Genomic DNA, 22,880 nt, shown 5'->3' with positions numbered 1-22,880 from the left:
TCGGGTATTCTATCTGCTACCCAAGATCCATAAACCTGGAAATCCTGGACGCCCCATCATCTCAGGCATTGGCACCCTGACAGCAGGATTGTCTGGCTACGTGGACTCCCTCCTCAGGCCCTACGCTACCAGCACTCCTAGCTATCTTCGAGACACCACTGACTTCCTGAGGAAACTACAATCCATTAGTGATCTTCCTGAAAACACCCTAGCCACTATGGATGTAGAAGCCCTCTACACCAACATTCCACACAAAGATGGACTACAAGCCATGAGGAACAGTATCCCCGATAATGTCACGGCAAACCTGGTGGCTGAACTTTGTAACTTTGTCCTCACTATTTCACATTTGGGGACAATGTGTACCTTCAAATCAGCGGCACTGCTATGGGTACCTGCATGGCCCCACAGTATGCCAACATTTTTATGGCTGACTTAGAACAATGCTTCCTCAGCTCTCTCCCCTAACACCCCTACTCTACTTGCGCTACATTGATGACATCATCATCATCTGGACCCATGGAAAAGAAGCCCTTGAGGAATTCCATCATGATTTCAACAATTTCCACCCTACCATCAACCTCAGCCTGGACCAGTCCACACAAGAGATCCACCTCCTGGACACCACAGTACTAATAAACGATGGCCACATAAACACCACCCTATACCGGAAACCTACTGACTGCTATACGTACCTACATGCCTCCAGCTTTCATCCAGACCACACCACTCGATCCATTGTATCATAGAGCTTGGCTGTAGACAATCGCATTTGCTCCAACCCCTCAGACAGAGACAAACACCTACAAGATCTCTATCAAGCATTCTTACAACTACAATACCCACCGGCTGAAGTGATAAAACAGATTGACAGAGCCAGACGAGTACCCAGAAGTCACCTACTACAGGACAGGCCCAACAAAGAAAGGAACAGAATGTCACTAGCCATCACCTTCAGCCCCCAACTAAAACCTCTCCAGCGCATCATCAAGGATCTACAACCTATCCTGAAGGACGATCCATCACTCTCGCAGATCTTGGGAGACAGGCCCGTCCTTGCTTACAGACAGCCCCCAAACCTGAAGCAAATACTCACCAGCAACCACACACCACACAACAAAAACACTAACCCAGGAACCTATCCTTGCAACAAAGCCCGTTGCCAACTCTGTCCACATATCTATTCAGGAGATACCATCATAGGACCTAATCACATCAGCCACACTATCAGAGGCTCGTTCACCTGCACATCTACCAATGTGATATATGCCATCTTGTGCCAGCAATGCCCCTCTGCCATGTACATTGGCCAAACCGGACAGTCTCTACATAAAAGAATAAATGGACACAAATCAGACGTCAAGAATTATAACGTTCAAAAACCAGTTGGAAAACACTTCCATCTCCCTGGCCACTCGATTACAGACCTAAAAGTTGCAATATTACAACAAAAAAACCTTCAAAAACAGACTCCAACGAGAGACTGCTGAATTGGAATTAATTTGCAAATTGGACACCATTAAATTAGTCTTGAACAAAGACTGGGAGTGGATGGGCCATTACACAAAGTAAAACTATTTCCCCTTGTTTCAGAGTAGCAGCCGTGTTAGTCTGTATCCGCAAAAAGAAGAACAGGAGTACTTGTGGCACCTTAGAGACTAACAAATTTATTAGAGCATAAGCTTTCGTGGACTACAGCCCACTTCAAAGCTTATGCTCTAATAAATTTGTTAGTGATATCCATCCGAAGAAGTGGGCTGTAGTCCACGAAAGCTTATGCTCTAATAAATTTGTTAGTCTCTAAGGTGCCACAAGTACTCCTGTTCTTCTATTTCCCCTTGCTTATTTCCCCCCGCCCCCCACAGTTCCTCATATCTCCTTGTCAATTGCTGTAAATGGGCCATTTTCATTACCACTACAAACAGGTTTTTTGTTTCCTCCCCTGCTGCTAAAAGCTCACCTTAACTGATCACTCTCCTTATAGTGTGTATAGTAACACCCATTGTTTCATGTTCTGTGTGTGTGTATATATCTTCCTACTGTATTTTCCACTGCATGCATCCGATGAAGTAGGCTGTAGCCCACGAAAGCTTATGCTCAAATAAATTTGTTAGTCTCTAAGGGTATGTCTATACTTACCTTCGGGTTCGGCAGTAAGCAATCGATCTTCTGGGATCGATTTATCGTGTCTTGTTTAGACGCGATAAATCGATCCCGGAAGTGCTCGCCGTCGACGCCGGTACTCCTGCTCCGTGAGAGGAGTACGCGGAGTCGACGGGGGGAGCCTGCCTGCCACGTGTGGACCCGCGGTAAGTACCTTGTAGTTCAAACTAAGGTACTTCGACTTCAGCTACGTTATTCACGTAGCTGAAGTTGCGTATCTTAGTTCGAACTGGGGGACCAGCCCTAAGGTGCCACAAGTACTCCTGTTCTTCTCACTCAGTTTTTGTAATTTCTGTTCTGCTGTCACCCACAGGGTGCATGCTGTCACATTTCAGGCTGGAACCCCATCCAGGCCAATCTCCTTGTGTATTATGATCACTGTGGAAGGGCCCAGCCTACTAGTACACACTGTCACTTTCTGTCAGGAGTAAGGCCCTATAGCTGTGCCTGCTCAGAATTCCTGAAACCCTAACAAGCCAGCTAGCCTGCCTGATGGACTGCCCTGCCTGAGTGGCTGAGGAAGCTAGCAGGTCAGTTCTTAAGCCCAGCTGCAGCAGTAGCTTGCTGGCTGCTCAACACCCACGTCCATGGATTCCCTGCCTTCCTGTGCTCGTCTCTCTCTAAGCTCTGCTCCTGATTGCCTCCTCCACGGCTACAGTCTAGACCCTGCCCTGCACCCAGCCTTGTTCACATCCTGTCCCAGTCTTGCTGCTGCCTCAGAATCACCCCTGCTCTTGCTTTTCCTGACTCCTGGTAATCCAGTTCTGACCTTTGGCTCTGATTCCTGGCTCTTACTCGACCCTTGGCTCTGGCATTTGGACTCTGACTTTGGTTCTGATGTTCAGCCCTGGTTCCTGGTTTTGATCCTGTTTTGCCCCTTGACTCCGGCAGCCAAACTCTGACTACTAGGCTTGACCACCTACAAATCAGTCCCCTGACATTTTCTTTCACAGCTAGGGTACTTTCAAAGTATCCAGCGCTGGCTCTGTTGGGAATAACAACAATTTTCGTGTGCACTGGGGAAAACTGAAAATAAAAGAATTTATATAACAAATACTTTTACTCATTTCTATCTTTTTTCAAGTTCATGAAAGAAAATGTACACATATTCACTCTGCAAAGCAGGTGGTTTCCTTAAGAATAATATCCACTGGAAGATCTTTTAGAGTACACATCATGTCAGACAACAGAGCAGAAAGTACTAAAATCTGCACCAGAGTTCTGTTACCCTTACAGAGGAAAAAAATAACAATGAAAGGTTGTGGCACACCAACGTTTTTTTGACTAACTAATGGGAGTTCATATTCTGCTACATTTTAAAAATTTGTTTTTATGTGGCAAGAAAATAAAAATCACTGTTTTACCAGAACACTGGTATCTACTAGCAAAAGATGTACAGTCAAAAGGATTCTCAATCTATCTGAAGCAAGATATAATCATATACAGTGGCTGTACTTAAAAGATTACTCCAGTTTGTAAAATATTCCCTGTACTTAAAATGAGAAATGTTAATCTCTCTCAAACCACAGAAATGTTTTAATTGTGACCACTGTGCAAAGTTTTTCATTGTATTCGTGTGCTAACCATTAAGTAGATCCAGTGTTGCTATACAAAATGTTGCCTGGTTAAGTTTTCTGTGGACTTATTAGTTTATATTAAATGTTTTTTAAAAACAAAAAAAATAAACACTATTTTGCACAACTTTTTTATCATTCTCAATATTTTTATACTTCTATTTAAGGTCAAACTACACGTTAATCTGGCATTTAAAGAAAACTAAAAAGCATTATTCATCCTACCCTTACACTCAATGGGAATTTAACTTCCCACATATTGCAATATTAAGTAATCAATAAATCTAAGGCATAAGAGAGATCTTATCAAGACTGAAATGGCTGCAAAGTTCAATTATGAAAGTTGAAGGCGCCCTTATGGAAGGGAGGCAAGTTTCACTTACATTTAAAAGGTTTGGAAGATTATCAAAAACAAATGAAGTATTGTCAAGTGAAATGGAATTCAGAGTTCTTTCTCCATCACCCATTACAATATAGATGTGAAGCACTACCCTTGTGGGTAAGAAAAAGGGTGTGGGGGACAAACACAGTCACTTATGTCCACTTAGCCCCACACAAAGGGTTTCTGTCATTAATGGGAATTACGTACACACATCACTGAAATACAAAACCATGGGTTCAGTTAGGCTTATTATGGAGGCCACAGAGGGCACACATCTACACAGGGATAAAAAGCCCATGGCTGGCCTGGGTTGACTCGGGCCCTGGGGTTGAAAAATTGCTGTGTAGACATTTGGGTTCGAGCTGGAGCCTGAGCTCTGGGACCCTGCCAGGTTGGAGCCTGAATGTCTACACAGCAATTTTTAGCCCCACAGCCCCAACCCCACAAGCCTGAGTCTGCTGATCTGGCTAGCCGTGGTCATACCGCAGGTCTTTTATCCTTGTGTAGGTGTAGCCAGTGTATTGATCAGCAGGATTTGGAACACCTGTTCTGCAGGTATAGCAGAGCAGGCCTACTGATATGAAGTGAAGGGGAGGTGAAGTGATGCTACAGCCCTACTCTCAATCTTGTCTCCTCTGAGGCTGGTGCTTCCCATGGTTGGTATAGCTGGTCCCTGACTTGTTCTCCCCAAAACCTGCATCCAAATTATAAATCTGCCTCTGAATGTGAGGTCCTTGCCCTCACAATGAATCCTCTGTTGGCCGAGCCTTAATTTTCCCTAAGTATCCAAGCTAATAAATCAAACTTTTTAATTTTCAAACAGAGATAACGGTTCTAAAGAGGCTAAATATGAAAAGAAAGAAGGTAGGTGTAACTAGAAGGCTGAAGTTCTGATAATGGAATATGGAGCTTTAGACTTTTAAGTCACTGGTTCAAATCTAGTCCAGGTTTGGTAGTTTGTCCAGTTTTCAGTGAACAGATGTTCCCATTACAAAACTCACTATCACAATTTACACCCATGTTGGCATTCTCAGCAGTGGCATCAAGAACTGCATAGACATGGATGCTGATAATTGCCCTCTTTTTTCCTTTCTATCTCCATATGTGTCTTGTTGGGGCAGAAAATGGGTGGGAGAAAGAACATAACTCTGTAGGGTATGCTAGATTGGTAAATAAAAGAATCTACTGCTATAGAGCATATCGTAGCTATAAGATTCAAAGGATTTGATTATTTTTATGCCGAGTAAAAACATTTGCACTATGCAAGATAGAGTGACCTAACTGTTCAAATCACATACTGTATGTCAAAGTGCAAGCTGATCTCTTGAAAAGGTCAAGAAGAACTTCCCAACTATACATGTACAGCACTGTATAACTATGTAGGTACATAATTGAGAAGGCTTCCTATAAAACATGGTACAGACCACTGCCAGACATAGGACACTGTGACCATAGGAGCCCATTTATGCCAATTAGCAAAGGGCACACCCAACTACATTGTTGTCAGAATAACTAGCCAATCAGTGTTTTGTAAGGTATCATACGAAAACTGGTGACATGCTGGTGACCTCCTGAGGTCTCTTCCAAACCTAATCTTCTATGGTCATGAATATCATTGTGTGATTGTATGTATGGTTTGTGTATAAAGAGGTGTGTGTGTGTGTGTGTTTTAGAAATATGTTCTGAAAATATCTTTTGGAGGTGTTGATAAAACAAGCCTGCCCTAGACAAAGGAATGTGGATTTACCTCTCTGCATGTATCAAGCTAACAGGCGGATGAGAAAACAGCATGGCTTGATTACAAGTAAAGGGCAATGAAAGTACATTTGCATCTAAGATAAACAAAGTGATCAAGATAATCAAGAAAGCAAGCTGACCAGATGACGAAGAAGAGGGGTGGAGCTTGCACCCCAAAGAATTCGCAGCAGGGGAGAGGGACTTTGTCTGGGTTTACTTTTTAAAGAATACATTTCAAAGGTTTTCCAGACTGTAAAAAGAAAGAAAGAGAACTCCTTTTTTATCCATCACTTAGGGGACAAAGGGATCAGCGCCCTCTGAGTCTGTCAACGGTGGATCCACCTGCCTGTGGGGCTGGAAATGGCAGAAGCTTGATGTGATACTCCTGTGGGAATTCTGCGCCACTGCACAATGCAGAATTTTGCAGAAATTAACATTGTGCACGCAGAATTTCCTTTCCCCCACAGAAATGGGCTGCAGTACTACTGGCCACCATTAGGGGCCAGTGGACTTGGCAGAGCCCAACTTGCACATAGAAGACACTGCTGGGGGGAAGAGGGAGGGACAAGAAGGTTCCTGGCAGCTGCAGTTCCCAGCGTGCCCTGAGGGAAGGAGATGATGGTGCGCAGGAAACTCCATGCAAGCCTGGGACAGAGCATTAGGCTATTTCTCCCTCTGCATCCCTAGGTTCTGGGAGGGAGGGAAGCTGGGTGTCTGGGTAGGGGGGGTGTAGCTGGGCTCTGGGTGGGGAAGGGATGGGGGTATTTGGGACAGGGGGACCCGTAGCTGAGCTCTGGGGGGGAATGAGGGGTGGGTATCTGGGCTGGGGGGCCCACACATTTGGACTCTGAGGAGAAGGGGTTTAGGTTTATTGGTTGGGGAGGCTCCGCAGGTGGCTCTGGGGGGGAGGGGTTGTGGGTATCTGGCCCCCAGCTGGGCTCTGGAGTTGGGAGGGGAAAGGGGGTAGAGAAACAGCAACTGGGTTATCATAGGGATTTCTTTAACTCTCTATTCCTGGGGGAATCTGTATTGTTACAGACATACTTGATGACAGGTATTTTGACATAAATTACCAAAATAATAGAAACTGGCATGATTATATAGTGTTATTTTGACAAATAACTTTTGCAGAATTTTAAAATATTGAGCACAGAATTTTAATTTTTTTGGCACTGTTTTTAGTTTTTATTTTTTTGGTGCAGAATGCCCCCCAAGTGTGGGTCCTTGGCTAGACTAACAGGCTGGTGTGTGCACTCTCTCTTTAGAGGAAGCAGACTTGGTAATTTCTATGAGTGACAAGTGACAGGGGCTGGATGTTACGGACATGTTTCCTTGCAAGGCAAGGTGAAGACTGGCAGAGTCTTGAGTTTGCTGGTGAGGCAGAGAGACTGGTATGGAAAGGAGCTGACACACCATTAGCTTGAGAAATAGAAGGGGAAGTGGATAAGACAGAATATAGACAGGTAAAGAATAGTAACAGGAAATTATGTCAATGGGGAAAAAAAAATCTAGTAATAACCAATTTATTTAGGAATGATCTGGCAAGGTACTGAGCTGGCTTCAATGATTGTTGAGGACACTCAGCACTTCTCTGTGCTTGGCAGAACTGAGCTCCTTATGGACAAGGATGCTCCTTTTCCCTTTTTATTTCTTCCCCTCCTCCCCCATCTCTTCAATTCACCCAAAAACTAATGAAATTAGTAACCCAAGTAAAAAGAATCTCTCTTCATAAAGACTAACTGCTGCTGATTTCCTCCCTCTGCAGATGGCATCTGTTTCTATAATTTATCTGCTTACTCTATCAAAGCCAGCAGTAATACTTAAGTAGTTATGAAAATCTGTAAAGTGTACAATATCCTCCTTTGATTTAGTAATAAACTAAATACCACTCTTAAGTATTTCTAAGATGCTTATCACCTTGGTTTCTAAGCAATGGGTGGGCATTTACCAGTGTAAAAGGACGGTAGAAAATTACAAATCAGGATTCATTTTTCCTTCCTTACTCCTTCTCCCCAATTCTGTTAATTATTTTCTCTGTTTTGCCCCTTTTACTGTATTTTTAATTCATCTTTCAAATCCCTTATCCTGAGAAGTACCACCTGTGTATTTTATCTTCTTTCAAATTCTCCAAAGTATGAATCTGATCTTAATCCACTGTAGTCATTGGAAAAACTCCCATTTACTTCAAAGGGTTTTGGATCAGGCTTTATGTTCTCACATAATAATTACAAGTCAGACTCATTCCTCGCGGTTCACAAAAAGAACAAACATAATGGCAGAAAAGCTGTCCAATGACCAGTTAAGTTTATAGAGGAAATTGACACACCGCTTGAGAAACTAATGCCCTGATTTTCAGAGGTGCTGAGGAGAAACAGCTTCTGTTGACTTTAACAGGAGTACATGTGGCTCAGCACTTCTAAAAAACCAGGCTAGAAAGTCCTTGTAATTAAGACAGCAAAAGAGGAGTAATGTATGACAGGTCAGCTGCAGGTTAATCTCAATGCAGTCTGTCCTCTCCCCTCTCCTGCACAATCTCAACTTTTCAAAATCATGCTGCAAAGCTAGAGGCAAAAGCTAGATACATATACAGATGTCATCACTCTAGGAGTACACTTCATTTCCTGGCATCTGTACTATTCAGCTGCCAAACATGGCCCAAGCCAGGAGACAACAGTTGGCACCTCTCTAGAAGAGAGTCACAAAAGCCTTATGCCCCATTGCCAGCTACAAGAACAGGGTATCAAGTAAGTCTTGATTTTCAATGCAAGCGCCAATGTGCTTTTAATCTGTGCTGCTGTTTTCAAAAGTAATATTGAGTCGAGAGTAGCCTATTGTGTTTATTTTTCCTATGTGCAGCGTGTCTGGAATAGAGATGAGCTTGCTGGCCTTTCAAACTGTGCAAAATAGTGTCAAGATCAGCATGAACTGTATCTGAAAAAGTTAAAACCACATTCAACATCAAAACTTTAAGCTATTAATTTTTTATTTCTAGAATTCATGATGTTGTTATGCAGTTAGTAACAGTGAAGTGAAAGCCTTTGATATGGTATGAGTTTAGCTAAATACAAAGGCAGAAAAATACTTGTTTGCTATCAAAACAGTGACAGCATATATGATTTACTTAGTGCTCCTAAATAAATATTCAGGTAAAAGCAAAATGCAGGCATCTGATGGGTTTTCTTTAATAATTTTTGTTTGTTTCTTATTATATCTTGAAGCTTCCCGGGTAAAAACTGATCCATGACAAAATCAAAGTAAAAATCTTGGACCAAAACCTCAGCTGCCATCAATCAGCATATGTTGATTTGTACCATCGGAGTATATGGCCTTGCATATATTGATAAGGTGTTAAAAAGGCAGTCACCTCTCACCTCAAGATCCCTGCTAGCCCTATATTTCTAGGATTGCTAGGTAAGTGCCAACATGAAGCAAATATTTGTTGGGTTTTTTGTTTTGTGGTTTTTTTTTTTTAATAAAGTGAAGCTATGAATCATTTATTTTCAAAGTGTAAAATGTGCTGGTTCAAATCCACCCCTTCTTACAGAAGAGAACTGATGGGAGGGGAAGAGTCCTAGAAAATGCTGACATCAGACTCAGCATTTCTGCCATACACCAGTTCCTTATTTTAACACGTTACCATGAGCATACAATTGTGGCACAATGATTCATTTATTATAACTGGGTTACCATAACTGCTTCTATTATTAACTCTTACTCACTCATTGCCCCAATCCAGGCGAGCAGTGATATGCCGTTTTACATCCTTCATCCGGTCATGGGTGAGATGGCCAACAAGCACCTGCCTTCTCAGGTCCAGGATTTCATTCATTATGTGCCATAGTCGATGAAAAAGATCCCCTTCATTTCTCTGTCAGATACACAAACAACAGTTATGTATATACCAACTGAGGAGGTCAACAATGCGAACAGGGACATTGGGGCGGGGGGGAGGGACAAAAGCTCTTCTAGGACCCTCCCTAACTTCTCCCTCTGTGCTTCATTCCCTCTTTGCCCCATCATACTGTGATCCTCCCTCAAAGAACAGGTGAGGAGGGTAGAAACAAATCCATTCAGAGATTCAACATCACTTCAAGCACAAGCTAGTTGGGTTCACTAAAGGCTACTCTTGAACCACTGCCTCCATAGCCTTCGCTACTTCTTGCCAGCCTGAGGAGCAAGGAATCCGTTTCAGTCCTTATTTAGACATGCCTGATTACTGGTAGTGTATATCATGGGTCAACTGCAAATAGCTATAAGCACATGTTTTGAAATCTTTCCTGACAGGCACCTTCTGCTTAACTTGACTCTCAAACAGGGGGAATTATCTGAATTGCCTTATGACTTCTTCACCCCACACTTTCCCACCTTAGTTATACAATGGTTAAGGGTATATATTTCATTTCCCATAAAAACCAAGGACAGCAACAGTCCACTTCCCTCACCAGTTCCAACTCTCTTTAATTAACGTCATCATATTTTTATATTGTCTGAGAACCTTATTTTGAAGAAGTGCTTTGAATCCTTAAGATCTGATGATGTAACATACAAAGTTTTGAAAAACATTGTGTTCAGAGCTAGTTCTTCTTATCCTGGCACAGTATCTCCTCTTCCTCTTTTCCTCGTTACTATGAACAGCTGCATAAAAACAGGAACATCCGCTGCCCCTGCTGCACAATCCCCATGAGAAGTCAAAATCCGCTGTCACATCATTACCTTGTATCTGTAACTTCTGTACCCAAGAACCCCCCCCCCACACTGCTTTGTTTTGTCCTCCTTATTTATTTCATTTTCATTTACAGTATAAATTCTTTGAAGCAGGCACCTAGCCCACTTTTGGTGCCAAATAATCATAATTAGTTGCTATGAAGAAGATTAAGCAACAGGATCATATGAACTTCTTAGCAACACAGGTCTTGATAGTCATTCACAGGTCCCTTAAAACAGAAACAAACCAGAATATCTAGAAGACACAGAACTGCTTCCAGATGGAAAACTCTTAAAAACATTCTATCAGGCACCAGTGGGTCAATATTCCTTTTAGTAAGTGTTAGCAGGAGCAGGCCCTAATTTTGTTGAAGAAATATACTTTTTCAAATAGCTGAACTCCAATATGAAATATATGCTATGCCTCTGACAATGGACACCACCACGGGACACAAAATGTGACCTTCCTCACGATTATTTTAGTCTGATGTTCAATATCTTCCAAGATCTATAAATATTTTGGATATTTTATAATTACCTGCATTACGGTTATGCCTAACGGCCTTGATCATGGATCAGGACTCATTATGCTAGGTGCCGTACAGAGACAGATCAAAAATATGGTCCCTAACCCAAAGAACTTCTTGTTTTTCCAATTGTCACTATTGCTGAGAAATTAAAATATCCAAAATATTAACCAAATCTATGCTTTACAGCTGCATTTTGATACAAAAGGTAACCTAGTATTATTGAATACGTTGATGTACTAAAATATTTTTGCCTACAAAATTATAAACTTAAGGAGGGATTTTTTTGTTTTGGTTTTGGGGCAGGAGACGAGGGAGGATTAACAAAGCCCCTAGAGATGTATTAATTTCACTTTTATTAGAAACGTAGTGCAGAAAAATCCATGATGGAAAAATAAAAGTTAGCAGAGAAAAAGATTCTCATGAGTTAAAATAATGAAGAACAGTTCTAAGCACCTTAATAAGTAAGTACATTTAAAATAATTGTATTTACAGATGATTCGGTTTTATATCAATTCAACTAATCATATATGTTATGAAATTAGAGCCCACATATCTTACTACAAAAAGGAGTAGATTCCACATCCCTGTCATATTAAATATGTACAGGAGCCTTATTTAATGAGATCTCTTTGCTTGACTCGCATTAAATAATGAAGCACTGAAGCCTATCTCAAATTAAGAAGTAGTGCATACAATTTCATTACAGCTTCACTGTCAAATATAATTGCTATTGTGCTACCTGAAAAGCAAGAGAATCCCAAAGGGAGACAGATATGCTTTTATAGAGTCCTGTACAAGATGAAAACACACCAGACAGATTAGCAATTGCACCTAATCTGAGGCTGAAAAATAAAATGTAGTGCCATCAGTTTAAAAATGTGGCAGACCAGCTGCTTCTATAGCACCAGACCTTGCATGAGCTCTGTTGACACTACCCAGGCCTGTTGTTTTATGGACCATGGAGAACCATCCTGCACTACTGACAGCAAGATGGAAAATGACTAATTTCTGAGTTTATAATTCTAACTTTACTCTTCTGACAAACAAATCCTTGCAGTCACTTTTGGATCTTTAAAAAAGTTTCATTTCTACTTAATGACAAAACAAAACAAAAACGGCAACTTTGAACTCTCCTACTGCTCAAATATTCTTAAATCAAGAAAGAAATGAAGGTTACTTACCTATAACCAGAGTTCTTTGAGATGAGCCTTTACATATTCACACTTTTGGGATCAAGGTGCCTGTGATGCGAGCTTCCAGAACGTTCTGGAAAGCATTGTTCACTGGGGCCACGTGCCCCTCCCTCTCCCTTCCATCTTGGAAGGTTCTGATGGTATAAAACGGGGAATGGTCCTGACCACCCCTCAGTTCCTCCCACTAATGCAAGAATTCCTAACGTGAGACTCTGAAGAAGTGGGGAAATGGGGTGGGGAATGTAAATATGCAGAGGCTCATCTGGAAGAAAACTGGGTACAGGTAAATAATCTTCATTTCTTCTTCAAGTGTCCTCTGCATGTTCTCACTTGTGGGAATTTAGCAAGCAGTTCATCCCCCAGGAAAGTAAGCTGAGGCGTTCTAGATAAACAAGTATCAGCTCTGGATGACAGATCAAGAGTGAATAGAAACCATCGATCTTGCTCTCCCAAAACAAAGTTAACGAAGAAACACTTTTGCTAAAAGCACATATAGCTGTAGTATCAATCATGCAATATGATGCAATGATGATTATGTCAGGGCATACCATGGAGGCTACATTTGTCCAGTAAGTCAAAGCCCTGTCAGGTCCCAATAATTGTGAAACATAGCACATTACATGGGCAACCTTTGTACTATGATGGATTAGCTCCTCATATCAGCTCCATTTCTCCAAGGAACTAGTAAATAAGCTTTGCCCTGGTATAAATAATGACAAAGTTCTCTGAATATGCAAAGTATGAAAGAAATGCAAATCTCTGACATTTTAGACTGCTGTGATGGAGGTGTGGGCAAGATCACCTGTCCTGTAAAAATGCAACTTAAAGGAGATAATTAGGCTTGCATCTCTGGAACTATCTGAGCTATCATGAAGGCATCTTCTTTTAAATAATCTGCATTAACAGTTCAGGAGTTAATCAGGTCCATCCACTTAGGAGATGCCCAGATGGAAGATTTCTTTCAAGCTACAGAGAAGATTTGACTGATCAAAAACACCTGCTTTTCATTAGAATCTTTTAGATCTTAGAATAAGACTCATAATCAAGAGATCAAGCAATCTGGACTCAAGATGTCTGTCAGAGAACTTCAAACCTGGGTGGAGATCCACCATTCCAGATCTGATCATTTCTTTTTTCCAGTGTTGCAAGACCTCCACACTGATCTGCTTCTTTACGCCACTCTGTTGAGCACAGAATCAGTGAGGCCAGGGTGCTGCAATAATTTTTATAGTGGGGGTGCTGATGATGGAAACCATGTATTTGCTGTTTGTTATAGCAAAGTTCTGCAAAGATCATGGTGTTGGAAATGTAGCTCCAGACTCTACCAACCTGGGTGAATGTTGGACCTTAGTGGTAAAGAGCCTGTAAACAAGTGACTCAATAGTCAAAGATGTCAGATCCTCATGCCGGCTGGATCCCAGGTAACAGGATCCCTTCTTGGCAACTGTGCTTTGCAGTTCTTCACGTTTAACTGTAGAATCTGGATTCAGACTCTTATCATGGATCCAAAGCAATATTTATCAGACATGGATTCATATACATGTTTTGTTTTGGGTTTTCTTTTTGGGGGGGGGGGGGTGGAGGAGGAGTGAGGTTTGGTAGTACTCAATCAGTGCTCTCTTGTGGATCCAGGTTTTGCAGCCCCAGATCCACATTAGGCTGCTGGATCTAGATGTGAGTTTTGTAGCTCCATATCCACACTGGGGGGCAGAATTTGAAAACTGTGTATCCAGATCCTTTGGAAATTGTATCCAACATCGAGAGAGCCACTTTAGGCACATAGCCAGGTCTCCTAGGTCAACCTGAACAGGCCCAGGGACCTTGACAGTGATCAGCCTGAGATGCCTCCCCTGTGCAGGGGTATGAGAGGCAGCCAAACCTACTTCTAAGGGACATTTTTTGAAGGTGACACTGAACTTATTCAGTGTCACCTTAGTTGACTGGGCCTGGTGAGCTACCGTACCCGTAAGGTGCGTGATGTGGTCCAGACGAAGCACAGGCTGGATGGAGATTGCCTCGTGTCATTTAAAGGAAAAATCTGACTGACAAACTATAAACAAAATTTGCATCAAAAGGGCAGAAAAAGGCAAAGAAAAAACCAAGAGGCAAGCATCAAGGACACTATGTGCAATCTGAGCTCGCCGAACCTTCAGCAGTTAGAAAGGAACTGAGGGGTAGTCGGAGCCATTCCCCGTTTTATACCCTCAGAACCCAACAGGATGACAGGGGGAGGGAGGGGCAAATGGCCACAATGGACACTGCTTTCCAGAAGCTTTCAGTGCAGGCACCTTGATCCCACAAGTGGAACTATGCAGAAGAAATAAAGCTTTGGAAGTTTTAAATGCTGCCCCGGGATTTGTTTGGTTGGAAATTTGCAAGTCCCCAGAGAGTACTCTGCAGAATCCTGCAGTTCATCCTGCCAGTTTAACACACTGTAGAAGTACTACGTTTATATGCAAACACATTTTTTTAAACAAACTTTCCCCAAGTGGCAATCACTGCTGCAACTTACTCCTGAAAGCGAGAGGTACATGTACACTTTGGAGGATGCGCTTTGTATTATAAAAATATTACAATATAGCAGAGGTGAAAGTAAGCCGGTACAGCGTACCAGCAAGAGCCAGTACACTGTGCCGGACTGGACCGGCTTCCACGGTGGTGATTTAAAGGGCCCAGAGCTCCAGCCACTGCCTTTAAATCTTGAAACCCCGCCTCTTCCGGTTGAGGCCACGCCCCCCGCTCAGGACTCTGGCATACCGGTAAGTCCTTTAAGTTACTTTCACCCCTGAATATAGGCCTGCCTGTGGGTTCAAATATACTGAAAACGAAATGCACTTCCAACATGCCTCTGCTCAAAGTGTTGGAGTGGTGAGGATCCACAGATCGAGAGATGCAAGCCACCTCGGCAGCACCACTCTATCTAATGACAAAACTACAGATCTGTCTCAAAACACTTAAATCAAGAGCAGTCTTTCCATTAACTTCATATAGATAGATAGATAGACCAGATATGAAGAGAGAGGGCCTTTATCTGTGCTAACCACAATAAACCGGTTCTTTAAAAACACTGAAAAGCCATGCAACGTGTGTAGAAGAGGTCTACAGAAACAATTTTGTCCCCTCAAAATTTCCTGGTCTAAATTTTCTAAAAATCACTAGTGATTTTGCACATCTCAATTTTTTAAGTGTCCAGCTGGAGATATCTTAAAGGGATATGGGTTTCAATGGGCAGATACTCAGCACTATTTGGAAATAAGGTCCCTTAGTAAAAATAAAATGTAAAAGTTAAGTCTAGAAATGAACAATTAAGGGATCCCGCCAATTCCCCTAATATTCTATGACTCAATATGACCCAACGTATCTTAAGTTTGCTCCTTATTTTGTTCTGCATTGAAAATATGCTGTTAGACATACATTGTTGAATTTATATATAAGTTTAGCATGCAAAGCTTGTGAAAGGAACATAGTTCCAGGAAACATTCAGATCGTTCAGTTGTATAAATTCTCTCACTGATGTGTGGGTGCAGAAATATCATGATTACATTTGTTTAGTGCTATAAAGTCTGTGGATTATATGATGTTTAAGTGTATGCAAGACCCTTCAAGTTCATATTTATAACTATATTATGTAGTAACTAACTCATATAGTTCTTTTTTGCAGTCAACATTATAACATAGTTTACTGGAATACCACATATGAACATGTTAATAGTAAGGCATGTTAGAAGTGTATCCTTTAGATAGGAAATTAGATTTTATGATGTACTAGTAATTTGTTATTTTGACCATTGCTTATATTTTAGCTCATTATAGGGGGCATAATTAATGTTGGGTGGGTTATGTAAATTAGATCTGGCAATAGTCAATGATGGAGAACTGGCTGGAGCCCTTAATCGGTCATTTCCAGATTCAACATTTGAGTTTTATAAAGCTGTGGAACTGTCACAAAGAAAATGTAATTCTGGGGAGATGCTAGCTAAATGCCAGTGAAACACTTTCTGCCTTATCTCTTTCTAACAAACTTTGGGGGCGATTTTCCTTTTTTAAAAAACGAGGTCCTGAAATTTAAATGGAGTTTGTGTGTAGTGTCTGCAGGTGCGGAGCCCTGGTCTGACAGATCAATAAGGCCTAAAGTGGCATTCTTCTTCTACTGATTTATTGCATTCATAAGAGGTGATGGGAGGGAAGAAAAGAAAATTCAAACTGGGTAGGGTATAGGATTAAGAATGGTGGAGGGAATGGAGGGGATGATCAAAGTGGAGGCTTTTATCAGTTTTGTGTATCTACAAACCTTTTAATGTGGATAAAAAGGCTGCATCTAACTATGGTCCTCTGTCTCTATGCCCTTGTGTTCCCTGCCTCTCCCAATGCCCATCCGCTATGCCCTATAGTTCCCCCTCTCCAGGCTCCGTAAGTCCTGCCCACCTCCCCAGAATCCCCACATTTGTAGTCAGGGAAGAATAGGTCCATGTCCCTTCCACTCCGCTGTCCCCTTTTCTGGGCTTCTTGCTGGGCCCCCTCCCTGGTTTCAAACCCCCAAAATATGCTCCTGAGCTCTGACCAACAACGGAATCAGCAGGAGATCAGTCAATTTTCTTAATGTTTATAAAACATTACTGTTTATAGATTTAAAAACCATTACGAACATGGCTGGGCCATAGCTGCAGGTATCAGGAAAGAGAAATAAAACAAGGAAAAAAGAAACAATGTGTTGTTCATGGCCACTATGTCACAGGCATCCCTGCCCAGAACAATTCCTTGGCCTGGCCCAATACATGCAGTGTCAGGACTGAAGCCTTCTTCAGCTTGGTCCAGAAATAGCAACAAAAGATAGTTTGCTTCAAATAAGGGAAAAACCAAATAGTCCAGGGGTGGCCAAACTTACTGACCCTCTGAACCACATACGACAATTTTCAAAAGTTCAAGAGCTGGGGCACACCTGCCAGGGCTCATGGCTTCAGCCCTGTGGGAGACGCCTGACACGGGTTGGGACTTCAGCCCCGCTCCTGCTGAAGCCCTGAGATCCCCCTCCCCACTGGGCAGACACAACTACTCCACTGCAAGGCAATGGTCCCAACCCCCACCCCCTGGTCTGGCAGGTGGGGAATGGGTTTTGGGGGGCTCCACAAGCTACACTTTAAAGGTAAAAGAGCCACATGTGGCTCACAAGCCACAGTTTGGCCACCCCTGAAATAGTCCCTATCTTACACCATCCCCAGCAAGCAATATATTCCTTCTGCTTAAACATGACAGTCAGTTTTCCAAATTTTCCTTGCTTCCTGGTCTGGGACATGATAGTGTTTCCTCCCTGGACCGCGGACAGAATACACTTCCTCTTCCCTTTAGGAGCTCTCCCTTAGCCTCTTTTTTATGCCCTAGCTCTAACAACTCCCTAGCAAACCTAAACCCTGCCTACTTTAGCCTTGTGTATGTACATCCTATCACAAGCTCTTTAAATCATATACAACTTTGAATAGCTCCCACTAATCCCCTGCCACCCAATCATCAAAGTATTAAAATGGTACTTTTGCTCAACAAAGCGAATTTGGAGTTTGTAGGACAAGGCATTTTGGAAGTATGAACCAAATCCTTGAAACACTATAACTTTAAATCTCCTTTTCAGATTTTTTTTTCTCCAAACTTTCAGTAGTAAAGGTTCAATAGATTTTTATAGAAATGGATGGAGGGTGGTCACAATTACAAGTTTTTGTGAATCCATGGGAACTAACCTTTTAATCAGCCTCCTTTCCACAAGTAGCACTGTGATTTCACCTTTTACAATCCTCCTGAATTAGACCTCACATCAGAAGCACATTTATCCCTATTTAGCGAAACTCTTATACACATGCTTAGCTTTAAGCAAGTTCACTTAAGCACCGTTGACTTTAATGGGACTTAAGCAGATGTTTAGGTGTGATGCTGAATAGGGATGGCCTTAAGTCAATGCTTTGCTGAATTTGGGCTCTACTCAAGAGGTGCTGAGGTAAGTGAGAATGGACGCCCTCTTTGGAGGCTGGACATAATCTATAATCAGACCTCCAAGTTAATTTACAGCGGTTGGTTTCTTTGCAACCCTTGCAAACAGAATAGTAGGGCTCCCAGATCACAGACTGACCAATGCTGAGTGTGCAGGGTTTTAAGTTTAAATGACAAATTGACTCAAGCAACAAAAAAATTGTCCTTGCTAAGAAAGAATAAAGGAAAAGGTACAGCAAGCCAAAATAAAAGCTTTTCTCTCCCATCCTGCCAATATTTTTAAAACTAACGTATATGCCATAATTATTATGTAACTGACAACTTCAGTACTTGTATTTTTAAATCTCTCTTCTGTCTGGCAGCAGGTCATTGTTTCAGCTCGGCAATCACGCTTTTACTTTGTGCAACACATTTTATCTAAGTATCAAGCTGTTTTCCTTCCACTGGCTGTTCAGCATTTCTTTCAAAAGAGGTTCAAGGTCAGGCTTGACTTTTTGTCCATCAAAAAAAATTTCTTTTAAAACAATCTGTGCAAAATTTAACCTCCCATTCCAAAAATCTAAGTCAAATCAAAGCCACAGCTACTATAAAGGTGTCAGATTTTGGAAAAGTCTTTTTCACTCTTTCCCCCCCTACATTAGCTGCAACGAACAGCGGCACTTTACTTTCTTGTTTGATTAATATTATGGACTAAAACTGCAGTTCTTTCATGTTACCTTCTGCTTGTTACTATGTTCTACATTATTTCCTTTACTCTATTGCTTGTGGCTTCTGATTGTTTATATTTGAAAAAGAACCATTTGATCTTCTTCTTGCTCTCTTTTTGGTCTTTGTCTTTTAATAGCCATGCTAATATTGTCATTCAGATTTCTGTAGTCACAGCTCCCAAATCGTACCATTTTTAAATCTAGACTTTGATAACAAAACTAAGCCATTCCCATTTATTCTTCTGTGTTACTATCAATTACACAGTGAACAGATGTCCTAGTTAGTCTCTGGCAGAAAACCATAATATTGGATTAAAAAAAAAAAAGAAACTGGGGAAAAAAAGAGGTTTAAATAATTCCTGCGAGGGGCAGGGGAGACAGGGACAATATGATCTTTGGAAGAATACTTTTTTCCTTTTGTTTTTTCTTAAATACAAACCACTTTATTTTATTATTTGTAAGGTGACAGAAACTATTTTAAACTGCATTCAAGCAAGGCAATATTATATAGTATTTACCACATAAAGTTGTTTCCACATGGTCCCCCAATCTCTTAAAGTTGATGTCATCTCTGTGATAACGGAGTCTTCTGTTGGAATAACCATTTCAAACTGCCTGTGGCATCCAGAAGAATATATAGCATTATACAAATAATATAAACCACACTGTTGTTGCTAACATAAAACCTCTCTCTTACAAATGTTGATATTTATTAACCTCCATGGGACTTCTTTCTTTTTACTTGAAGAAAAAAAATAAAATAAAATAAAAAAGAGGGTGAAGTGCTGGTCCCATTGAAGTCATGGGAGTTTTGCCATTGTCTTCAAAGGGGGCAGGATTTCACCCATAGCTTTATATCAATACAATTATTTCAAGCACGTTTGTATAAATCTCTTCAACTAAAAGGAAAGTTTGTTGGTGCTACTACAATTTAGTGACTAAACAAGTGAACATGCTCCCCATTTTTTTTACTTCTGTTTATGTAAATGACTTCAGAAATGCAATTCCTATAAAAAGAGGGGATAGAATGGAAGCAAGGACTCAAGAAAGAAAGCTAGCAAGGTTGTTCAGTATGGAAACAGGGGTTGTGACGTTTTTGCATTGGCTAGGAAAATGTGTAAGTCAAAGTCTGTGGGCAAAATCTTCCACTGTGTTGCACTGATTTTAAACTAGTGCAGCTCCATTCGTTCAGAGTTACACAGATGTAAAAACAGCACACACAGTGGAGGATCAGGTCCAATCTGGAGGAGGAGGAGGCTGTTTGCAATAAATATTTAACTATGGCCTGGCTTCTTGGCTGAACTACATCTCCCATGATACACCACAGTCTCCCCTTTTGTTGAGTTGTTGTGGAGCATCATGTGATTCCCTGGCCACAGAGCATTATGGGAAAGGTAATTTGGCTACAGATCAGAGCCCATAAAAGAAAATTGGGGCATGAAGCAGCTGAAATTTTCCACACAAAGTCATTTTTGTGCACTTTCAACAAAGAGTTTTATTTTGTCAAACACCCTATTTTCTGTCCACAAAAAATTTCAGTGGAAAATTTTCAACCAGCCCTGCTGAATGGCTTAACTGGCTGGGCAGAGACAGCATAGTAATTTAGAAATGTACAGACAGTGGCTTATTCAGCTGGCAATAAGGAATTCAATTGCACTTGTCCTGACCAGGTTTCCAGTTGTTAGAGGATGCCAAACAGAAAGATTTTCTTTGCCAGTCATGGAGCTTTGACCTTCTACTTACTTCCTTATTCTCACCTCCCATAAGGGAGATGTAGTTTTAAATCTTCAAGCATTTGTGTAGTACCTGCTATCCAGGTCCTTTCAGTTCAAAAGGACGCTGAAAACAAGAACTCTTCCATGATGAGTAATTCCAAATTATTTTTGCTAATTTCAATCAATAATTCCTCTCTTAATGCATGTAGCAAAAGAAGGCCAATTCTAGGAAATAAATGTTCAGGAATTGTGTAAACACCGAAGAAAAAAACTGTGCTGGCATAATAACCACTGATAAACAAGATATTTTAAATGGGATGTTGTCAAGTTAAAAGTTACACCTTAAAAAACAAAATGTCACTCTCTCTTTTACTCGCGTTAGTTTTTGTTGTTTTTTTTTAATTGAAAGAATTTCTAACCTATTGGTTTTTACTAACTCTGCTTTCGATAATGAAAACAGACTAGCAGACATCCAAAACGAAAACAAAAAATGTTTCATTGTAATTCAGAAACAAAAACATGAAAACAATTTATTAATTTTAGATTTGTAAAATCTTTTTATAATGCATAGACTGACTTGAAAATGTCCCTTGCAAAGTTGTGTGTGAATGCCAGGAGATTGTTTCAAATAATGGCAACCTAGTTCTGCCATGAAGCAGCTGTCACCCTAAATAAAATGAGCAATGTTCAGCAATGGCTAATAGACAATTCTATGCAGAACCCTGTAGGGAGTTGTGTTTAAATAAAAGAGCCAGCCTATTAAACTCAGTCTGATTAACACCAGTAGTTAAAAACAAGTAATTGTTCTCTGCATATGCTAGACAACACAGAAATCATTTCCCCATTTCTGCTCCATGTATTTTTAGAATAAGTGACTTCCTACCTTATGCCTGAATGAAAATGCCAGGCTGGTTAAGGATATTCATTTAAATCCTTTGGGGCAGTGAGCTGAAGTTTTACAGTGTTAAACACCAGTGAAAATTATATCTTTATCCTGCCTGAAATGCAGCCTTGTTACAACAATCTGCACAACTTCAGATCCTTCTCCCCAGCCTCCTTAAAGAGCTGAATACAAGATCACCACCTACCCTTTGTTCTTAACACATGCATTTTTCAAGTGGATATAGTTGGATGGAAATATACCCTGAAAGAGAAAATAGTTTAATAAATGCACAAAGTTTTAACAAGCTGCCTACTGTTAGGAGAGAATCTTGATTTAGACTAACCATTTCAGAGAAAACCTTGCACAGTGTATAGCGGATTCTTTTTATCAGTGACACTATTTATGACAAAAAAAAAATCCCACTGTGACTATTTAGTATATATAATATAGATTTAAAATGATTGAAACTTCAAATATGAAACTAAAAATGTGTGCAGAATGTATAGAACATTGCAGCATAGCTCTTGGATAGTTACCATTTTTACTAAGTCCTATTTTAAGGGATAATGTCAAATAGTCTGTGGCCAACGTTTATATATGGCATCTTCAAATTGACATCTGGAATGGATTTTCAAAACACAGTGTTTTTAACGACTCCACTGTTTGTTTGGGATCTACTCAAGAATACACTATTCTTTTATATTCTCTGGTAGCAAAGCAGCAGCGATTAACCATCACCAAGCAGTCCTTACAGAGCACTGTGATTCACAAGCAGGGCAGTAAATAAAAGCAGGCAAGTTGACCTAAAGACACAACTGCAAGAGAAAGCCCTGATGAATTTTCCAAAAAGGACAACGTTGCTAGTTTTAAAAAAATGTTCAGATGGAAAATTTAAAAATAAAATCCGGTGTGGTTTAAGAACAGTTGATGGTGCCCCATTTGCTGTGAGACAGAAAGTAGAGTAGCTAGTGAAGAGGTCTGGCAGAGCAGCACTAGCAGGCCATGCTGCCCTCAGGAAGACTTGTTTTCAAGGTAGAGTTCAGAAAATCACCTTCATTCACAAAAGGTGACAACACTGCACAAATGGCTAGCTCATTTCCTCACAGAGCTTGAGTCATGTTTAGGACGTCCCATTCATAACTTTTTTTGACACATCTGGCAGGGTACAAACTTACATTGACCGTAAGCACATGATGGTCAAATGCAATCAATATTCACTTTAGGCTGTAGAGCAACTCCAAGGCCATGCAAGGGTAATTGGGAATGTCTTACAAAACAGATTAAGATACAAAAATGAGAACCCAACATCACCAAAA

At 40.9% G+C, this 22,880-nt stretch overlaps 1 protein-coding gene across 4 annotated transcripts in view; it reads right to left on the bottom strand.

The window, feature by feature from the left end:
- The window catches only part of DOCK4 (dedicator of cytokinesis 4), a 421,656-nt gene that overhangs the window by 259,370 nt on the left and 139,406 nt on the right, over nucleotides 1-22,880 (bottom strand). For all 4 annotated transcript variants that reach the window (XM_054024160.1, XM_054024176.1, XM_054024169.1 and 1 more), the window contains exons 4-6: nucleotides 21,770-21,825; nucleotides 19,485-19,581; nucleotides 9,576-9,724 (exon numbers count right to left, since the gene is read on the bottom strand). In XM_054024160.1, coding sequence (XP_053880135.1) covers nucleotides 9,576-9,724; nucleotides 19,485-19,581; nucleotides 21,770-21,825 — 302 coding nt within the window. The remainder of the gene's footprint in view (nucleotides 1-9,575; nucleotides 9,725-19,484; nucleotides 19,582-21,769; nucleotides 21,826-22,880) is intronic.

This window comes from Malaclemys terrapin, chromosome 1 (genome assembly GCF_027887155.1).
Source record: "Malaclemys terrapin pileata isolate rMalTer1 chromosome 1, rMalTer1.hap1, whole genome shotgun sequence".
Lineage (NCBI taxonomy): Eukaryota > Metazoa > Chordata > Testudines > Emydidae > Malaclemys > Malaclemys terrapin.
This window is presented reverse-complemented; position numbering and strand designations above follow the sequence as displayed.